The sequence below is a fragment of the Lytechinus variegatus genome, chromosome 3 (assembly GCF_018143015.1).
Source record: "Lytechinus variegatus isolate NC3 chromosome 3, Lvar_3.0, whole genome shotgun sequence".
NCBI classification, from domain to species: domain Eukaryota; kingdom Metazoa; phylum Echinodermata; class Echinoidea; order Temnopleuroida; family Toxopneustidae; genus Lytechinus; species Lytechinus variegatus.
In genome coordinates, this window is record NC_054742.1 from 55,355,994 (window position 1) to 55,371,886 (window position 15,893).

General features: G+C 36.3%; 1 protein-coding gene across 1 annotated transcript in view; it reads right to left on the bottom strand.

The window, feature by feature from the left end:
* Positions 1-15,893, bottom strand: part of LOC121411415 (tyrosine-protein kinase Fer-like) — a 72,349-nt gene that overhangs the window by 34,069 nt on the left and 22,387 nt on the right. The window contains 2 exon segments of the mRNA XM_041604141.1: positions 2,488-2,613; positions 3,824-3,934. Coding sequence (XP_041460075.1) covers positions 2,488-2,613; positions 3,824-3,934 — 237 coding nt within the window.

Sequence of the window (15,893 nt, forward strand, 5' to 3'; positions counted from 1 at the left end):
TTGTTCAAGGTGGCTGGTTTTAGTTTCAATCAGTGATTCTCACGAATGATGATCATAATAATTTGCAACATTTTTATAGCACTTAATACACTGTTTTAAGTGCTGTACATTATTACCCTGGCTTTATCAATACTACACAGATAGGTTGTTCAAGAATTCAAAGAAACAAATTTACTAAACCAGGGTGGAGAGTGGCAAATTAAGATGGACTCATGCATTCAAAATAATGGGCTTATCAAAGCTTGAGCCATCACAGCAACAAACATTACTTTAGCACTCTGACAATAGCATGCAGACCTTGCTTTGTGTTTTGCATTTTGATTTTATATTCATAATCATGATTCCAGCTGAAGTATATCTAAGGAAACATCTGGGGGGGGGTATTCTGAAAAGTCTCTTAAGTTTCCACTTAAATTTCCTCTTAAGTTACCCATTTAATGGAGCGCTAATGTACCTCCAAATTTGTATTCTGAAAACTCTATTAGCGCTCAATTAACTCCCTTTAGGCCACTCCCTACTGAGCCGAATTAGCCAATCAAATGCGCTCTTACAACGTAAAATCTTCTCCTAGCGCGCAGTATCTCTTCACTTTGCAGGCTTGCAGCGCAGCGCCCGGCTGCTGCAGGTGCACTGCAGCACCACGATCTTAATACAAAGAATTTTAGCTGAAAAATAATGCTAAAAGCATTTGCATCAGAGATTAGAGGTTCGTTATGTTGTTGAATTTAACTGTTGTCTTTTCCCTTTCTCTCTCTTGTACCTTTGTACTTTTCTCTTTTTTTTCGAATGCGTTCTGATTTTCACATCCCCTATTTGAATCCATTTGTAGTTTTTTTTTTTTTTTTTTTTTTTTTACAATATTTCATTTTCCTCTGTCTCGGGGGGGGGTCTTCTTTAACTTAATTCCTACTTATTTTAAAAACTACATACTTTTCATTGATATGAGAAATCTTCTCCAACAAAAAGCTGATTTGAATAAAAATATTTTAAAAATCAAACAAGCATAATTTTAAAAAAAGCCGAAATTTCATTAAAATTGCATGATGTACTAACGTTATGACATTTGAGCTTTTATAGGTGGGGAAAACGATGGCATCACTCACAATTTTTTTTTGTATTTGATTCTATATTCGTTTAAATACTAAAGGGGTCTATGTTTATTTTTTCATTGTCAGAAAAAGGGTTTAATTCACCCCTGAACATTGCTGCATCTACCTTGATTTGGCGATCTCATTATTGTCAAAATAATGTGCAAAAAAAAATGGTTAATGATGCTTATAATAAAAGAAAATATAGAAAAATAATAGTCATATTTCCCCTATAAGTACACTTTTTGTATCCTTTTCCCTCTTTTTTAATTTCTTTATTACCAAATATAGTCCCTATTCCTTATTTTACTTGTTTCTATATACTACCTTCTTCCCCTTTTTCTATTCCCTTTTTATACCCCTCTTCTTTATTCTCTTCCTTTCTCCTAATTTTGGTCGCAGTATTAAACCGATTTGATGATATTTATACGAAATGAAAGCCACATTTAGCATGTTTAGCAAGATATGATGAGACTTAATGGACCTCTTATCACCATTATCTTTCCTCACTGGAAAGTCCGCTAATTGAGCGCTATGAGACTTTTCAGAATACCAAAAGTCTCGTAACTACTCAATTAAGTCTTCGCGCGGTCATAACGCGTACTATTGCAAGTGCGCGCAACGCAACCCTGCCAAATAAGGAAAGGGGCACTTAAGTGACTTTTCAGAATACCAAAATGCTAATTGACCGCTAATTGAGCTTTCAGAATACCGCCCCTGATTTTTAGCATTTTGCAATCAATGCTACCATTTATTTTTCAAGGTGTGATTTTGAACTCGGTTCATGGAGCTGTGGCCTTATTCATATTCCCCCATCAAAAATTAGTGTTCCACTTTGCCCTGTTAAGTAATCCCAGTATATACCCTTTCTTCATTTCTGAAAAACCTGAAGAAATGGACCCACTTTCAGTGCCCAGAACTTCAATGTGCCCAGAACTTCAATGTGCCCTGCTGGATCCTTGGGGATATTTAATTCGAAGAACTGGACCCTCTTTCTCAAACCTTGTGATTGATGGCACAAGATACTCCAATAGGTGCACTACAATTCCATATTTCGATTAGTTAGTGACAAACTTACATGTACCAGAGAATCTAGCGTTCGTTATTGATACTGTTATAGGCTGCTGTAATACTGGGGCCTGTTTCAACTTGCAAACTGTTGTAACTTTGCCATAATGGCAAATACCATGGTAAAAGGGCTCAGCAGCCAATCATTATCAAGGTTACCATATAGATGCCATAATGGCAACGTTACAACAGTTGCAAGTCCTTGATGAAACGGGCCCCTGTTATTCAATTAGACCATGGAAAATTTGCAACTGAATCGAGCATTTGTTATCGACAAGTTTTATGTTCCTGGACACTTGTTTATTTGCAAACCAAGATAGCATATATTTACCTTGAGTAAAGGACTGTTGTTGTGTGATAACTGGGCATCTGTATCAAATTTGGTTGCCAGGTGACCAATGGTCTGCAGGGCCGTTGCATAGTCTTTGTCCGCTCTCATCCGATGAGATACAACACGCTGAAACAATGAACAAAATATCATATCTAACCATTTTAGAGTTCAGTTTCTAAAAGGTGGAATATCGTTGTATGGAACAATTCAAGGCAGTTCATTGCAAATAACTTTTTGTTAACATGACTGTGACACAACATTCATGCTTCATTATTTGCAAATTTTATTAAGCTTTTGTTAAACTTTTAATACTCTGTGGAAAATTCAAAGCACAAATTGCCATGGAACAAAAGGATCCTTGATTGCTTCAAAACATTCTAATTTTTCTGTTACAAGATCAAATAGTCATCATAATTCAAACAAAACTTCACAATATCAATTTATGTAGGTACAGGTAGGCCTACAAGTATCTTTGCCCAAGTCAAATTTTTTAGGACCCCCAAAAAACCTAGTTGATTTCAGAGGAATTCAATTTCAAAGAGGTATATTACATTTTTATTTATTTCTTGTCCTAAAATTTTCTCTGACTCGGGTAAATAGTCAACTTATGGCACGTTGACTTAAGTTTATTCTCAAGACTATCTCAGAGCACACAAGCCTATTATGGGAAACCACTGTGTGATTGACCTTATTGGAGGGTAGTTTCCCTTTTAAACTAACCAAACTCCAGAGTAAAGGAGTCTAATGATGGAAAAGGTTGAACGACATGTTTTTGACAAAAGATCACATAAAATTGAACCACTGCCAGGGAAACGCATGATAGCTTAAAATACAGCTCGATTGCTACGTCCTGTTGTTAGTATTTCTGGTTATCAGCGTTGCAGGCATGCCAATTTGGGTAGGGTGTGCCAAGTAAATAATATACATTGATGTTTACTTTTACAAGAAAAGAAAGACTGACTGTAACCCTTTAAGATTAAGGGATCATTGCAAAGACTAGCAATCAATTGCAAGTCAATTTTAGGACCTATGCCCAATCATAAGTCTTGAAATCGATTACACATAATTGATGGTCTGTCTCAAAATTGTGAAAATTTAACATCTTTCCCATTCTTGATACATTACTTTGGAAGGCCTTCATCAGCATATTATAGAGTTTTCTGCTTTTATTAAAAAAAATCATAACATCAGGACTAACTTCCCCTAAAATGGACACTTAAGATTGTAGAAATATTAATAATCATAATTGCAGCAACTATTTCTCTAAATTCAATTATGACCAAAATTTATCTTTTTCTTTGAGGACACCATCAGAAGACATTCGTTCACTATTTACCTTTAGTGTTTCCATGAGACGTAGTTCTTGATCATTGAGTCTGAGGATTGCATCATGAGCAGTCTTACTCTGGAGTTCTGCACCAAACCCAATACGACTCGAGTTCCTTGCCTAATGACAGAAAACAGACCCCCAAAAAATTGGTGCAATTGTAATACTAATAAGCCAAATATAGCTATCTTGAAAAGATGTTAGAACTTTTAAGCAATAAACAAAGTTAATGAATGTATGAAAAGGTGGACACATTATATAACAGGGTGCATTTGAGTACCTGACAAACGTCCATGAAACTCGCTGATTTGAGGGAACTTGTAGACCCAGAGCAGAGTTAATAAGTGAAATTGACAAATGTGACACACTACAAAATACAATAATGTAACTTTAAAGGGCAAGTCCACCCCAACAAAAACTTGATTTGAATAAAAAGGGAAAAATTTAACAAGCATAACACTGAACATTTCATTAAAATCGGATGTAAAATACGAAAGTTATGGCATTTTAAAGTTTCGCTTATTTTCAACAAAATAGTTATATGAACGAGCCAGTTACATCCAAATGAGAGAGTTGATGACATCACTCAATCACTATTTCTTTTGCATTTTAATATATGAAATATTTTTATTTTCTCATCATTGTCATGTGAAATGAAGTTTCATTCCTCCCTGAACACGTGGAATTCCATTATTTTAACATTTTGTGCTTCAGGCAATGAGGTCCTAATCATCAAATTCGTAAAAATTGAAATATTGTATAATTCAAACAATAAAAAACAAAAGAAATAGTGAGTGAGTGACGTCATCGATTCTCTCATTTGGATGTAACTGGCTCGTTCATATAACTATTTTGTTGAAAATAAGCGAAACTTTGAAATGTCATAACTTTCTTATTTCACATCCGATTTTGATGAAATTTTCAGCATTGTGCTTGTCTGATTTTTCTCTATTGATTTAAATCAACAGGCACATTCACCACATGAAAGCTGAGTATTGTGCCTAAAAAAATACAAAATGACCAGGTTTCGACAATAAACTTTCTAGTATTTGATTTGTATGATTTATCAATTTCACTTTTTGGGTCCGTCTGGGTCAGTAATCATGGGTGTGAACATTTATAATGTCAGCAACAAGGAGATCTCTAATACACTGTGAGATACTCTAAAGATAAATGTCCATTGCTTCCATCTGAGCGCATCAGCTCAAGCTATGACCAAATCACTGGCGATTTAGGGACAGCGATTTTTGGTTTTTCCCTTTATTTTCAGCCCTTAGACGGGGTTCCTTTATTGAAATCACTATAAAACATATTTTTCGACAATACATAATTGAATAATTAACACGGTATATCACACAAAATTTAAATATGTAAGATACAATATTCCATGAAATTGTCGTAACATTTGTATGAAAAACAAAAATAAAAGTGCAAAGGAAAGAAAAAATCCATACAAGAAATATCTTTATCACAGAAAATGATATCTGAGAGATTTAATATAATAAAGTAAAAGATGACCACCTTTTTATAAATTTCTTCTCTTTCAGATTTGTTTTACATATACTTTTCCATACCATAATAAGATTTTATTTCAGAACAAAATATGGTCGATAACTTGAAGACAGTGTTTGGATTTTGCTGCAAAAAACGATTAGAATACAATTAAGAGCACCATTATTGTTTTTGTAAAATCCGAATAGTTTATTCTGGTTTGAAATTTTGATATGCGAATTGTTACAAAAAACCAAAGTTTGACTTGAGACCATATTTCGTTTGTGTGGGCACAAGAACAAAAATATGCAGAATAGTTTCTTTATTATTATAAAAAAAGTACATAAAGTTATCTGTAATTACATTTAATCGTAACAAAGCATCTTTCATATAAATAATTCTATTCCCTATTTTGAACTGAAACCTCTTCATGTTTACATTACATCTGCAGCTGAATAAAAAGTATTTGGAAGTAGAACCTCCATATAGTGTTGTCCAAGTCAAACGTTTGTTTCCATTTGATGAGACTTTGCAGTCTTTCAACTTATACTTCAAAAAAATACTGTAAGATATGAGCACAACCTTTTGGTGAAGGAGAAGATGTATTTATGCTAAATATGTTTGTTTAAAACATGTTATGTAATCATTTACATCCGATGAACACGGATTTTAAAGCGTTCTTGGTACAGTGGCAGATACAAATTTTGACCAACGTGAGTACATGCATGTAACATCGCTATAATGCTTAAAAATTTAGTATTGATTATGTTCTTTTGTCGATAGTTACCGATATCAATAAGATATTTTTAGCGATATATAACAGCCCTAATAATAATAATAATAGTAGTGATAAGAACACTACTATTACTACTACTACTACTACTACTACTACTACTACTACTACTACTACTACTACTACTACTACTACTACTACTACTACTACTACTACTACTACTACTACTACTACTACTACTACTACTACTACTAATACTAATACTACTACTACTAGGAGTAACTACTACTACTACTAATAATAATAATTATAATAGTAATACTATGAATAATAATAAGTAAAAATAAATAGTGATAGGTCCACCTAGAGTCAAAGTTGTTATACAATTGTGAGGCTGGCAATACTAAAACCCCCATGGCGCGCAGACCAGTCTTGAATAAACCCCCTCCATCCAACAAAAAAAAAATCAAAATGGATATCTGATAGTTTGAACGCAAAAAAGAAGAGTAAAGAGCAATGGCCTCTTTTTTAATTAGTTTTATTCACTGATGAGACATAAATCTATATTGTATTCAGAATAACCATAAGCATTCGTGATCTGAAAAGTTATTAAATTTATTGTCTAAATCATCCACTTGAGTTCAGGTTTTGATTGGAACAATGCATCTTTAGTCAACTTTATGACATTACGGAAATTACAGGATGACCATAATGTTCACATTAGTGCCATTCACAAGATTACAGACATTAAACGCACAGGCAGAACTTTAATAGATTAGAATACTTTGAAAAACTGGGTAAAAAAGTTTTCAGAACTCTAAACTCCACTATGAAACATAAGGATATGGTCTGTTTTTTTTTTTAAGATTGACAGATTTTCAAAAAAGTTTACTTAAGACCGATTCTGATGCTAATGAATGAACGATATCACGGAAATCCAGTTTACATATTACTTGCTGATATGTCAGTCATATAGGGCAAAAATAAAAACTCTGTCTTTTTATATTAAATGACCAGATATGTCAGTCCATTTTCAGAGTGATGGCTAATATAAATAAAGCTTGGTTACTAGTTATCAACAATACACATTAGGTAAACTCATTTATCATAATTAAATTGTATTTAAACAGTACATAAACAAGCATAGTTGCTGAAAAGGGTGCTAAAAACATTCTTTGAATACCTTATTACTAAGTTCCCAGAAGAGACACCCCCCCCCCATGTTAAAAAAATATGTGTAATATTTGGCTATGTTACTGTCTGTATCAAAAGGTTGACCAGAGACTCCAACAATCACTGACAATAGCTGTGTGCTTTTATTTTTTTTTTTTTGGAGGGGTGTAGAAAAACTGTCTATTAAACCAAACATGTCCAAGTATACATGTACAATACTCAATGAATGATCATATAACTCATTTTCACAAATTGATTAAATAGATGATTATACGCAATCAAATATTGAAAGCAATCTATGATCAATTACTTAAGGCGCTGTCACACCTTGGCGTTTTAGACAGCGTATGTCCGACGTATGAGGAATTTGGCGAATACGCTGGCGTACGTCGAATACGTTACGGGTAAGTTTTGCGTACGTTGAGAGTACGCTAAAACACGCTGGTATACGCCGTCATGCGGCGAGGTCGTCGAAAAATTTTGTGCAAGCACAAAATTTTTCGACGTATGCCAACGTATGGCTCATACGTCCCGCATACGCGGGTCATAAGTTGTAGGCAAGTTACGCGATCGTTGATACACGTTGACACGCGTTACTCGTAAGTTACTCATAAGTCGATGTACGTCGAGATAATGTCCAGCGTACCCTAAAACTTAATTCTAACCTATAACGTGCTTTGAACGTATGTGTAACTTAACTCCAACGTATATTGACGCATGAAGACGTGCTCGGACGACCACAAAACAATACTGAACGTGTTTATAACTTACAGGTACCGCGCGCGGCAGCGTATCGCTGACGAACACGTGTCATAGCCTATAAAAAGGCTGCCCTCGACTATTCAAATCATAACCGCACGATACATCACCGTATCAACACCACCGCCATGCCGAAGAAAACTCCTGTGAACCCCACCTTTGTATACCAATTCCTATAAACGTTGTCAATACGCCATTATACGGTAGCTGTAAGTTATAAACACGTTCAGTAAGTTTTGTTGTCATCCGGAGCACGTCTTCATACGTCAATATACGTTGGAGTTAAGTTACACATACGTTCAAAGCACGTTACTCATAGGTTAGAAGTAAGTTTTAGGGTACGCTGGACATTATCTCGACGTACATCGACTTATGAGTAACTTACGAGTAACGTGTGTCAACGTGTATCAACGATCGCGTAACTTGCCTACAACTTATGGCCCGCGTACATGGCGTATGCGGGACGTATGAGCCGTACGCTGGCATACGTCGAAAAATTTTGTGCTTGCACAAAATTTTTCGACGACCTCGCCGTATGACGACGTATACCAGCGTGTTTTAGCGTACTCTCAACGTATGCAAAACTTACCCGTAACGTATTCGACGTACGCCAGCGTATTCGCCAAATTCCTCATACGTCGGGCATACGCTGTCTAAAACGCCAAGGTGTGACAGCGCCTTACGTTAGGCTATCGTAGGGCATAAGTTGTGTACGCCAGCAATACGCTAAGCATTCGTTGGAATACGTTACTTATAAGTTAACGAAGCGTTCGATATAAGTTACTAATACGTTATGTGTACGTCCAACTCGTTATGAATACGCTAAGTATACGCCCAGAGTTGAAAAAAACAACAACAAAGTTCAGCGTATGCCGACGTTTTAGAGAAATTTTGATACGTCGGGCATACGCTGTCTAAAACGCCAAGGTGTGACAGCGCCTTAAGATTTGTGTCGTAGGGCCCCATGGCATAACAACAGTATATTTGTTGCCTGGATATATATGCCTACACACAGTACGCATAAGGTGTTTTCAGACCGCCTAAGATTCGTCAGTTCCAGGTATTTTCTGAACGGGAAATTTGCCCTGATCTACCCAGATCAGAATATACCAGGTAATTTTGGCAGTGTGAGAGCAAATTGTGCATAATATTTAATAATAACAGTAGGTACTTCACTTGAGTTGAAAGGGACTGAATGTGCAGCCTCTTCATGCCTTGTGTACTGAAGGCCCTCTCGCTCAGGAATAGACCAGTTCGGAGTTACCTCATGGGCAATTTTGGTCAAATGACCTTTCATTTCTTTCATTATAACAGGCAGATTTCAAAGCAAGATATTATGTAAGCATGCCTTACCTAGCAGGATGCAGAAATTGCATAGACCATCAGGTGACTAGAATAGCACACCAATGAACATCCCATGACGGTATTTGTTGCATTCCTACTTTGAATGCATTGGCATGATATTATGACAATGTACTTGGCAGACTGTGAAATACCAGTTGCTAGTGAACACATTTTTTTTTGGATCTAATGAAAAACACAATTCAAAAGAATATTCAACTACTCAAGACATCAAAGTTGGTGCTTATCTCATTAAATATTAAATCACCATGTCACTTTAGTACAAATGACCTTCTTGTGATCATGCGCAGAATGGAACTCCAAACTGACTTTATATAGGTGCTAGTCTTTGCGTGGAGATCCACTTGATAAAATCAAAGTGTCAATCAGGGTCTGTGCCTGCAGACTAGTCTGAATACACCCTGGTGTATGTGGTCCATCGACAATCATTTTATAATACACTATAGGAAGACAGGAACTTCAGGAAGTAATATAGAAAAACCATTGCCAATTGTCTCAGATGTCAAAATATGCAGAGATAAACTCACATGAATTGAAAATTATGGCTGTCCTGAGTAAACAGGGGTTACTTTTGTAAACAAAACAACAATAGCAACTCCATGCATCACTTGCTGTGTTTCATGAACAGTGATGAGTAATGAATTAAAAGTTTGCATTAGTCAGTGATAATTGGGGTAGTATAGTGTAACGGTTCATTAATCACCGTAGAAACAGGTACAAACAGCATACAAATAATATGCAAATAATATACAAATAATATGATTGCTCTAGAATATGAATCTATTCTCATACCTGACTTAACTTTGACTTGTATTTTAAATACCTGTGTATTGTAAATTTTGTGTGAACCATGTATACCTGAGTTGGAATTATATCCTCATGTTGACATGTTTGCATCATACTTTGTATATAATCTACATGTGTGTAAACCAGTGAAAAAAAAGAATTTCCTTTATGGACAATAAAGTTATTCAATTCAATTTGATTCAATTCAATATGTGTGACACGAATGAGATGTAGAACAAAGTGCCATTACTGCACAAACTTTTGATTCTGTTTATTTTCTCCTGATAATCTTCAATAATATCTAACTATCAACAAGTATCTCAGCCATCGAATGCAAATAGGCTATCAAGTTGCAAAATGTAGATTAAAATTAATGAAATTATCCTATTTATAGCATAAAACTTCAGAAAAATTAAAGTTGTGGGATATTGCCAAATCTGTTGAATGAAAAGAAAATATATGCCCAATGAAGGTATAATGTAATATTGAGGATCACTCTTTTGAGAGAATAAACATTTTAATTCCTCGTAAACTGGTAAAAAAAAAGGCCTTTAAAAGATGGAAGGTCTACTTTAAAGAAGTTCAGAAACATAAGGAACTGTAGGATAGCCATCTCCAGGATGTGTATTTCATCTTGGCTGAATCCAACATGGCGGAAGGCAGCATCAACCAAATAATGCAGTAGTCGATGAACAGCTTAAGACAGGCATTATTCGCTCTACGTACATAGTACGCTGGAAAAGGGTCGACCACTCACCAATTTGTGCCATCGCACTGCGTTGCTGAATGTGCGCACCTCTCTCGTCAGCTGGTCATGAACCGGCAAGTGCGTCGACTGAAGAAGAGTTTTCCCGCTCATCTCTGCCCCAAGTAAAAGCAACAAGATTTCCTCTCAGAGTTAAATCCAAAGTATTAGATTCCAAGTTTGATGTGAGCGAGGGATGTTTCGTCGCATTGCCGTCATGAGACGGCAAAAATAAACATGGCCTCCCCCGAATCTTCAACTTTTCTTCCCTGGCTTTAGTCACACATTTCTTGCCTTGTGTGTGTCTCGTTTCAGGGCGCAGGGGGAGTTTACGAGTAACAAACCAGGTTTATTTCACTGTTGCAAGAAGGGGCAGCTGTCGGCAGTACACCGCTGACTCATTTCGTCTCGTATGCACTACGTATAGGAAGCATCCATAAACCACGTCTCAAGACTCCACCAATGGTAACGACTGCTGCGGCACCCAACAAACAAAATCCAAGTTCTGACGATGTAAGACACCAGAATGACATCATCTGGTATCTGACGATCTCTCCAAAGGTGCTACTTCCCAGGTATACAGTTATGTTATAATACCCCCCGAAAGATAACTCCCCTTTTGACAGTTACCCCACTGATTTGATTAAGGCTGTTTTTCCCCTTGCTAAGTGAGCGTCGAGCCCCCTTCTTTTTTTTGCAAGGCTGCTACGCACATCACAGTCTGCCCTTGTTGAAACGCGTAGGAAATGAGAGGCTTCCTGTGGCTCGGTTTCTGCCTCACCGTGATTCATACCCCCCTTGACACCCGATCCTTTGATTGCAGTACACAGCAGCAGAGCACGCTTGCCAACTTTAACAAGTTAGGATGGATACATACCTCTGGTACTCTCCCCAATTTATATATTACCTTTCTCTCGTCATCCATACTGGATAGCTTAGATGCATTACGACAAGCCTAAGTTCACTAATGCTGCATCCACAAGATCCCCGTATCAGACACAACAAATCACTCTTCAAAAACCAAAATTCATCCTGTTCATGCGTCTTGTGGATGAAATAGAACTAATACAGCATTAACAGATAAAACACTTTTAATATTTATAAATGAATTTGTGGGAGGATGAATTTTGTAATCATAAATCATCCACAGAAGAAAAGCCTCATTAAGTAGAGGCTGGCTTCAACGTTTAAAATCAGGAAATTAGCTAGTTTGATACCTGTCTATGCATTCTTGTGGATAAAAGGGATTAGTATTTCCATGTACATCAATATAACACAATATAACATTCATTCATCTCCATAAACCCAATGTGGGATGATGAATCTACAATCATAAATCATCCATAGAATAATATAACTCATTTGGTAGAGGGTGACTTCAATGTTTATAATCAGAGATTAAGCACAGTTCGAAACCAGTCTATTATTGTGGATGAAAGGGAAACTAATATTTGGTATATTAACATATTGAATATTATTCATGTTTTATGACCCATCTGAGTGACGTGGAATTTATAAAACCCTGAAAGGAAATCATCTGGAAAGAGTTGACTTCAATGTTTATAATCACTTACTATATCCATTAGAGACTTTCACTATCCATACTTTTAAAAAAATTCATTAAAGCCCACCAACAGAACTCACTAACATCTCTCTAACTAAAATGATAAATGAAGGTCAGGGTGCTACATAAGCAATAGCCCGATTGCCCGCGGCAAGTAAAAGTTAAAGTCGGGCAAGTGTTTTGAAGTAAAGACCAAAACTACTTGCCCGAATTCGGAAAGCAAAATTCATACAGTAGAAAGCTAAATTCTTACAGTAGAATGACCAAAATTATGGTCGATATGATATGATATTGACCCTAATTTTGGTCATGGCAGGCAAGATAAAATCACTTTGGAAAGAGAAATGTAGTAACAAGGTAGATTAGTTCATGTCAAAGAGAGAAAAAGGTCAATGGTTTCTAAAACACGAAAACTTTCTTTTGAAGAGGTAAAACTTTTTTTTGAAGAGGTAAAACTTTTTTTTTCGGGCAAGTGAAATAAGTTTTTGGCAAGTATATTCCAACTATTTAAAAACTTACTTACCCGACTGGGCAAGCACTTCTAAAAAGTTATGTAGCACCCTGAAGGTGTTTGAAGAAAAACATCCCTTGAACAATGACGAGTTATCTGGCACAATATCGAATTGTTTCAAGTTTGCTTGTGCAGACGGCAAGTATTTACAAATAAGCCCCGTTTTCAATCGAAGCTTGATCCTATCATGATAATTGACTACTGTAAGAATGGAATGCCAAGTTTTCATTTTCTGGGATATTAGTCTAAGCCCAGCGCACGTTATGCGATCCGATACAACACAATTTTCTTAATAAATCGCATTTTGCATTAAACGTGAGGGTTCCAATAAGTTTATTAGTAATTTTATATGAAGTTCAGCATAACGTTAGGAATAATAAAATCATAATATTGCTGTGGTCGGAGTAGAGTCAAATTCGGCTTCAAGTCTCAGCCGGTGATGACGTCATTGCGATTTGAATTGAATTTGCTTTTAATCCTACAAGGAGGCTCAAACTAGACTGAATTTTAATTTCAGTAGTCCTTACTACTATTCTGAACTCGGATCACTAAGATTTTATCAGGTGGAATATTCATCTCAAATGTAATTACAATTTCTTTGAAACTCCGATCGCAATGAATCGAATAGTGAGCGCCAGGCTTCATATGAGGACTTTCTTGTCAACTTTGATATCCTTTGTCTTTTGCTTAAAAAATAATCAATAATGGTAAAATAATTCAACTCAAAAAATAACTCCAGCAAGAAGAATTGAATGTGTTATTAAAAAACACTTGACTATACTCTAGAACCTGTATGAATCAATTTTTCCATTTTCTACCCCAAAAAATATGTTATATCACTATGAATACATTTTGCAAAAGAAACAAGTGGCTGGCCTCGATCTTTTCAAAAAGAATGCTAAAACCTTAAATAGATAATAGAAATACATGGAGATCATCAGTATATACAATGATCCATTGTAGCTTAATATGTTATACACATCTTTTAGCCAACAAAGGATCTCACAGCAACTTCCCTGATTTTCCATACTTGTTCAGAGGAGAATAAGACACCAAGTAGGATTCTTTTTTAAAAACCACAGGTTGCTTAGACTTTCATTGGGGAATCTAGCGACCTTGAGTATGAGGTTTTAGGGCCAATCTCTGATGAGTGAAAAACAGAAAAGATTGAGACGGGGAAAAGACGCTGAGTAGGACCAAAGGTTGGGCTTTCATTTAGGTGTCTAGCTAACTTCTTGAGTTATGAGGTTACAAGTAGTGTCAATATTTTGGTCACTGATGAGTGATAGACATAGGACATTAGAAGAGAAAATACGCTCAGTAGGGTTCAGGAGCGACCAAAGATTGCTTGGACTTTTGATGAGGTGTCTAGCCAACCTCTTGAGTTCAAGGTTTTAGGGCCAATCCCTGATGCAGGGTTTAGAAAGAAAAAGATGCTGAGACGAGTTCATTGTGAATGGAGACGAGTTCATTGTGAATGGAGCGACCATAGGTTGCGTGGATGTAGCCACTCTCTTAAGTATGAGGTTTGTGAGCCAATGGTTTATTTACTGATGAGTGAAAGACAAAGGAGATTTAGAAAGGAAAAACTTAGTAGGATTCCTTCTGAAAGTAGTGACCAAAGATGGCATTCCTAGCCACCCTCCTGAGTATGAAGTTTCAGGGTGAATCTCTGACCGAGTGAAAAACATAAGAGGTTTAAAAGGGAAAGCACACTGAGTCAGGTTCCTTCTGAAAAAAGCAACCAAAGACTGCTTGGTCTTTTGTCAAGGTGCCTAGCTAACCTCTAGCCTCAATATATTGGTCACTGATGAGAGAAAATATGCCGAGTAGGGTTCCTTCTAATACCCTTTTCATAAACCTATCCTCCAATTAGCCGCCTAAGAGCAATGCGGATAATTCAATAAAAATTGCGTTCACAAACTCCGAAAATAATCCGCACTATTTTTACGAGCGCCCGTCCTGAAAAAGGCGGATAATCGACATGACAACTGGACAAGCCCCCTCCGATGCGTGGTGTTGGAAAAGGGTGACCTTGTGACCGCACCATGGCAATTATCCGCATTATTTGGAAATGCGTTCATAAAGTCAAAATCTGGTCCCGATGCTGCTATTATGCGGATAATAGCAGCATTAGAATAATGCGGATAACTCTGGTCCTCCTCCGATTTTACGACCAAATTATGCTGCTATTAGCCGCATAATTGGGTTTATGAAAGGGGTATAAAAGGAGTAATAAAAAATGGTGTTCCTATCCACCCTTCAGGGGAGCATTTCATGAAGGGACTTGTCGGACGTTTTATCCAACAAGTCCCATTTTATCCGACAGTTACTATACTAACGATGCCTCTCAGCCAATCAGAATCAAGAAAAGATGTCGTCAGATCTTACAACTTGTCAGACAAAAATGTTGACGAAACGGTCCCCTTGAGTACAAAATTGTAGTTGCAAGCTTATTCCCTCCCTGATGAGTGAAAGACAGAAGAAGGGAAAAGATGCTGAGTAGGGATCCTTCTAAGGAGTGACCAAAGATTAATTTTTGTTTAAGGTACCTAATGATGGTTGAGTGTAAAGATTTAGTACCACCAGCGAACCACTGATGAATGTATTTGTCTGATTGCCCCCCCCCAAAAAAAAAATATATAAATAAATACAAAATAATGAATAATGAATAAATGACAAATACAAACATACAAAAATCAGGGAGTATAGGCAACCTCCCCAACCTTTTATTTCTCAATGCCTTTCATTTTCAGTCATTAATTTGAATTTAACTTTGAATTGTTTTTATTTCATTTTTCTTGAATGTTTCTACGGTACACTCACTAGAAACTGCGTTTCCTGTATTTCATGTTCATTATTTTGTAACATAATTACAAGAATCTTAATGTGAATAATGCTTCGCCTTGGCTTTAGAAATAAATGTAACTGAATTGAATTGAATTCAAATTTGAA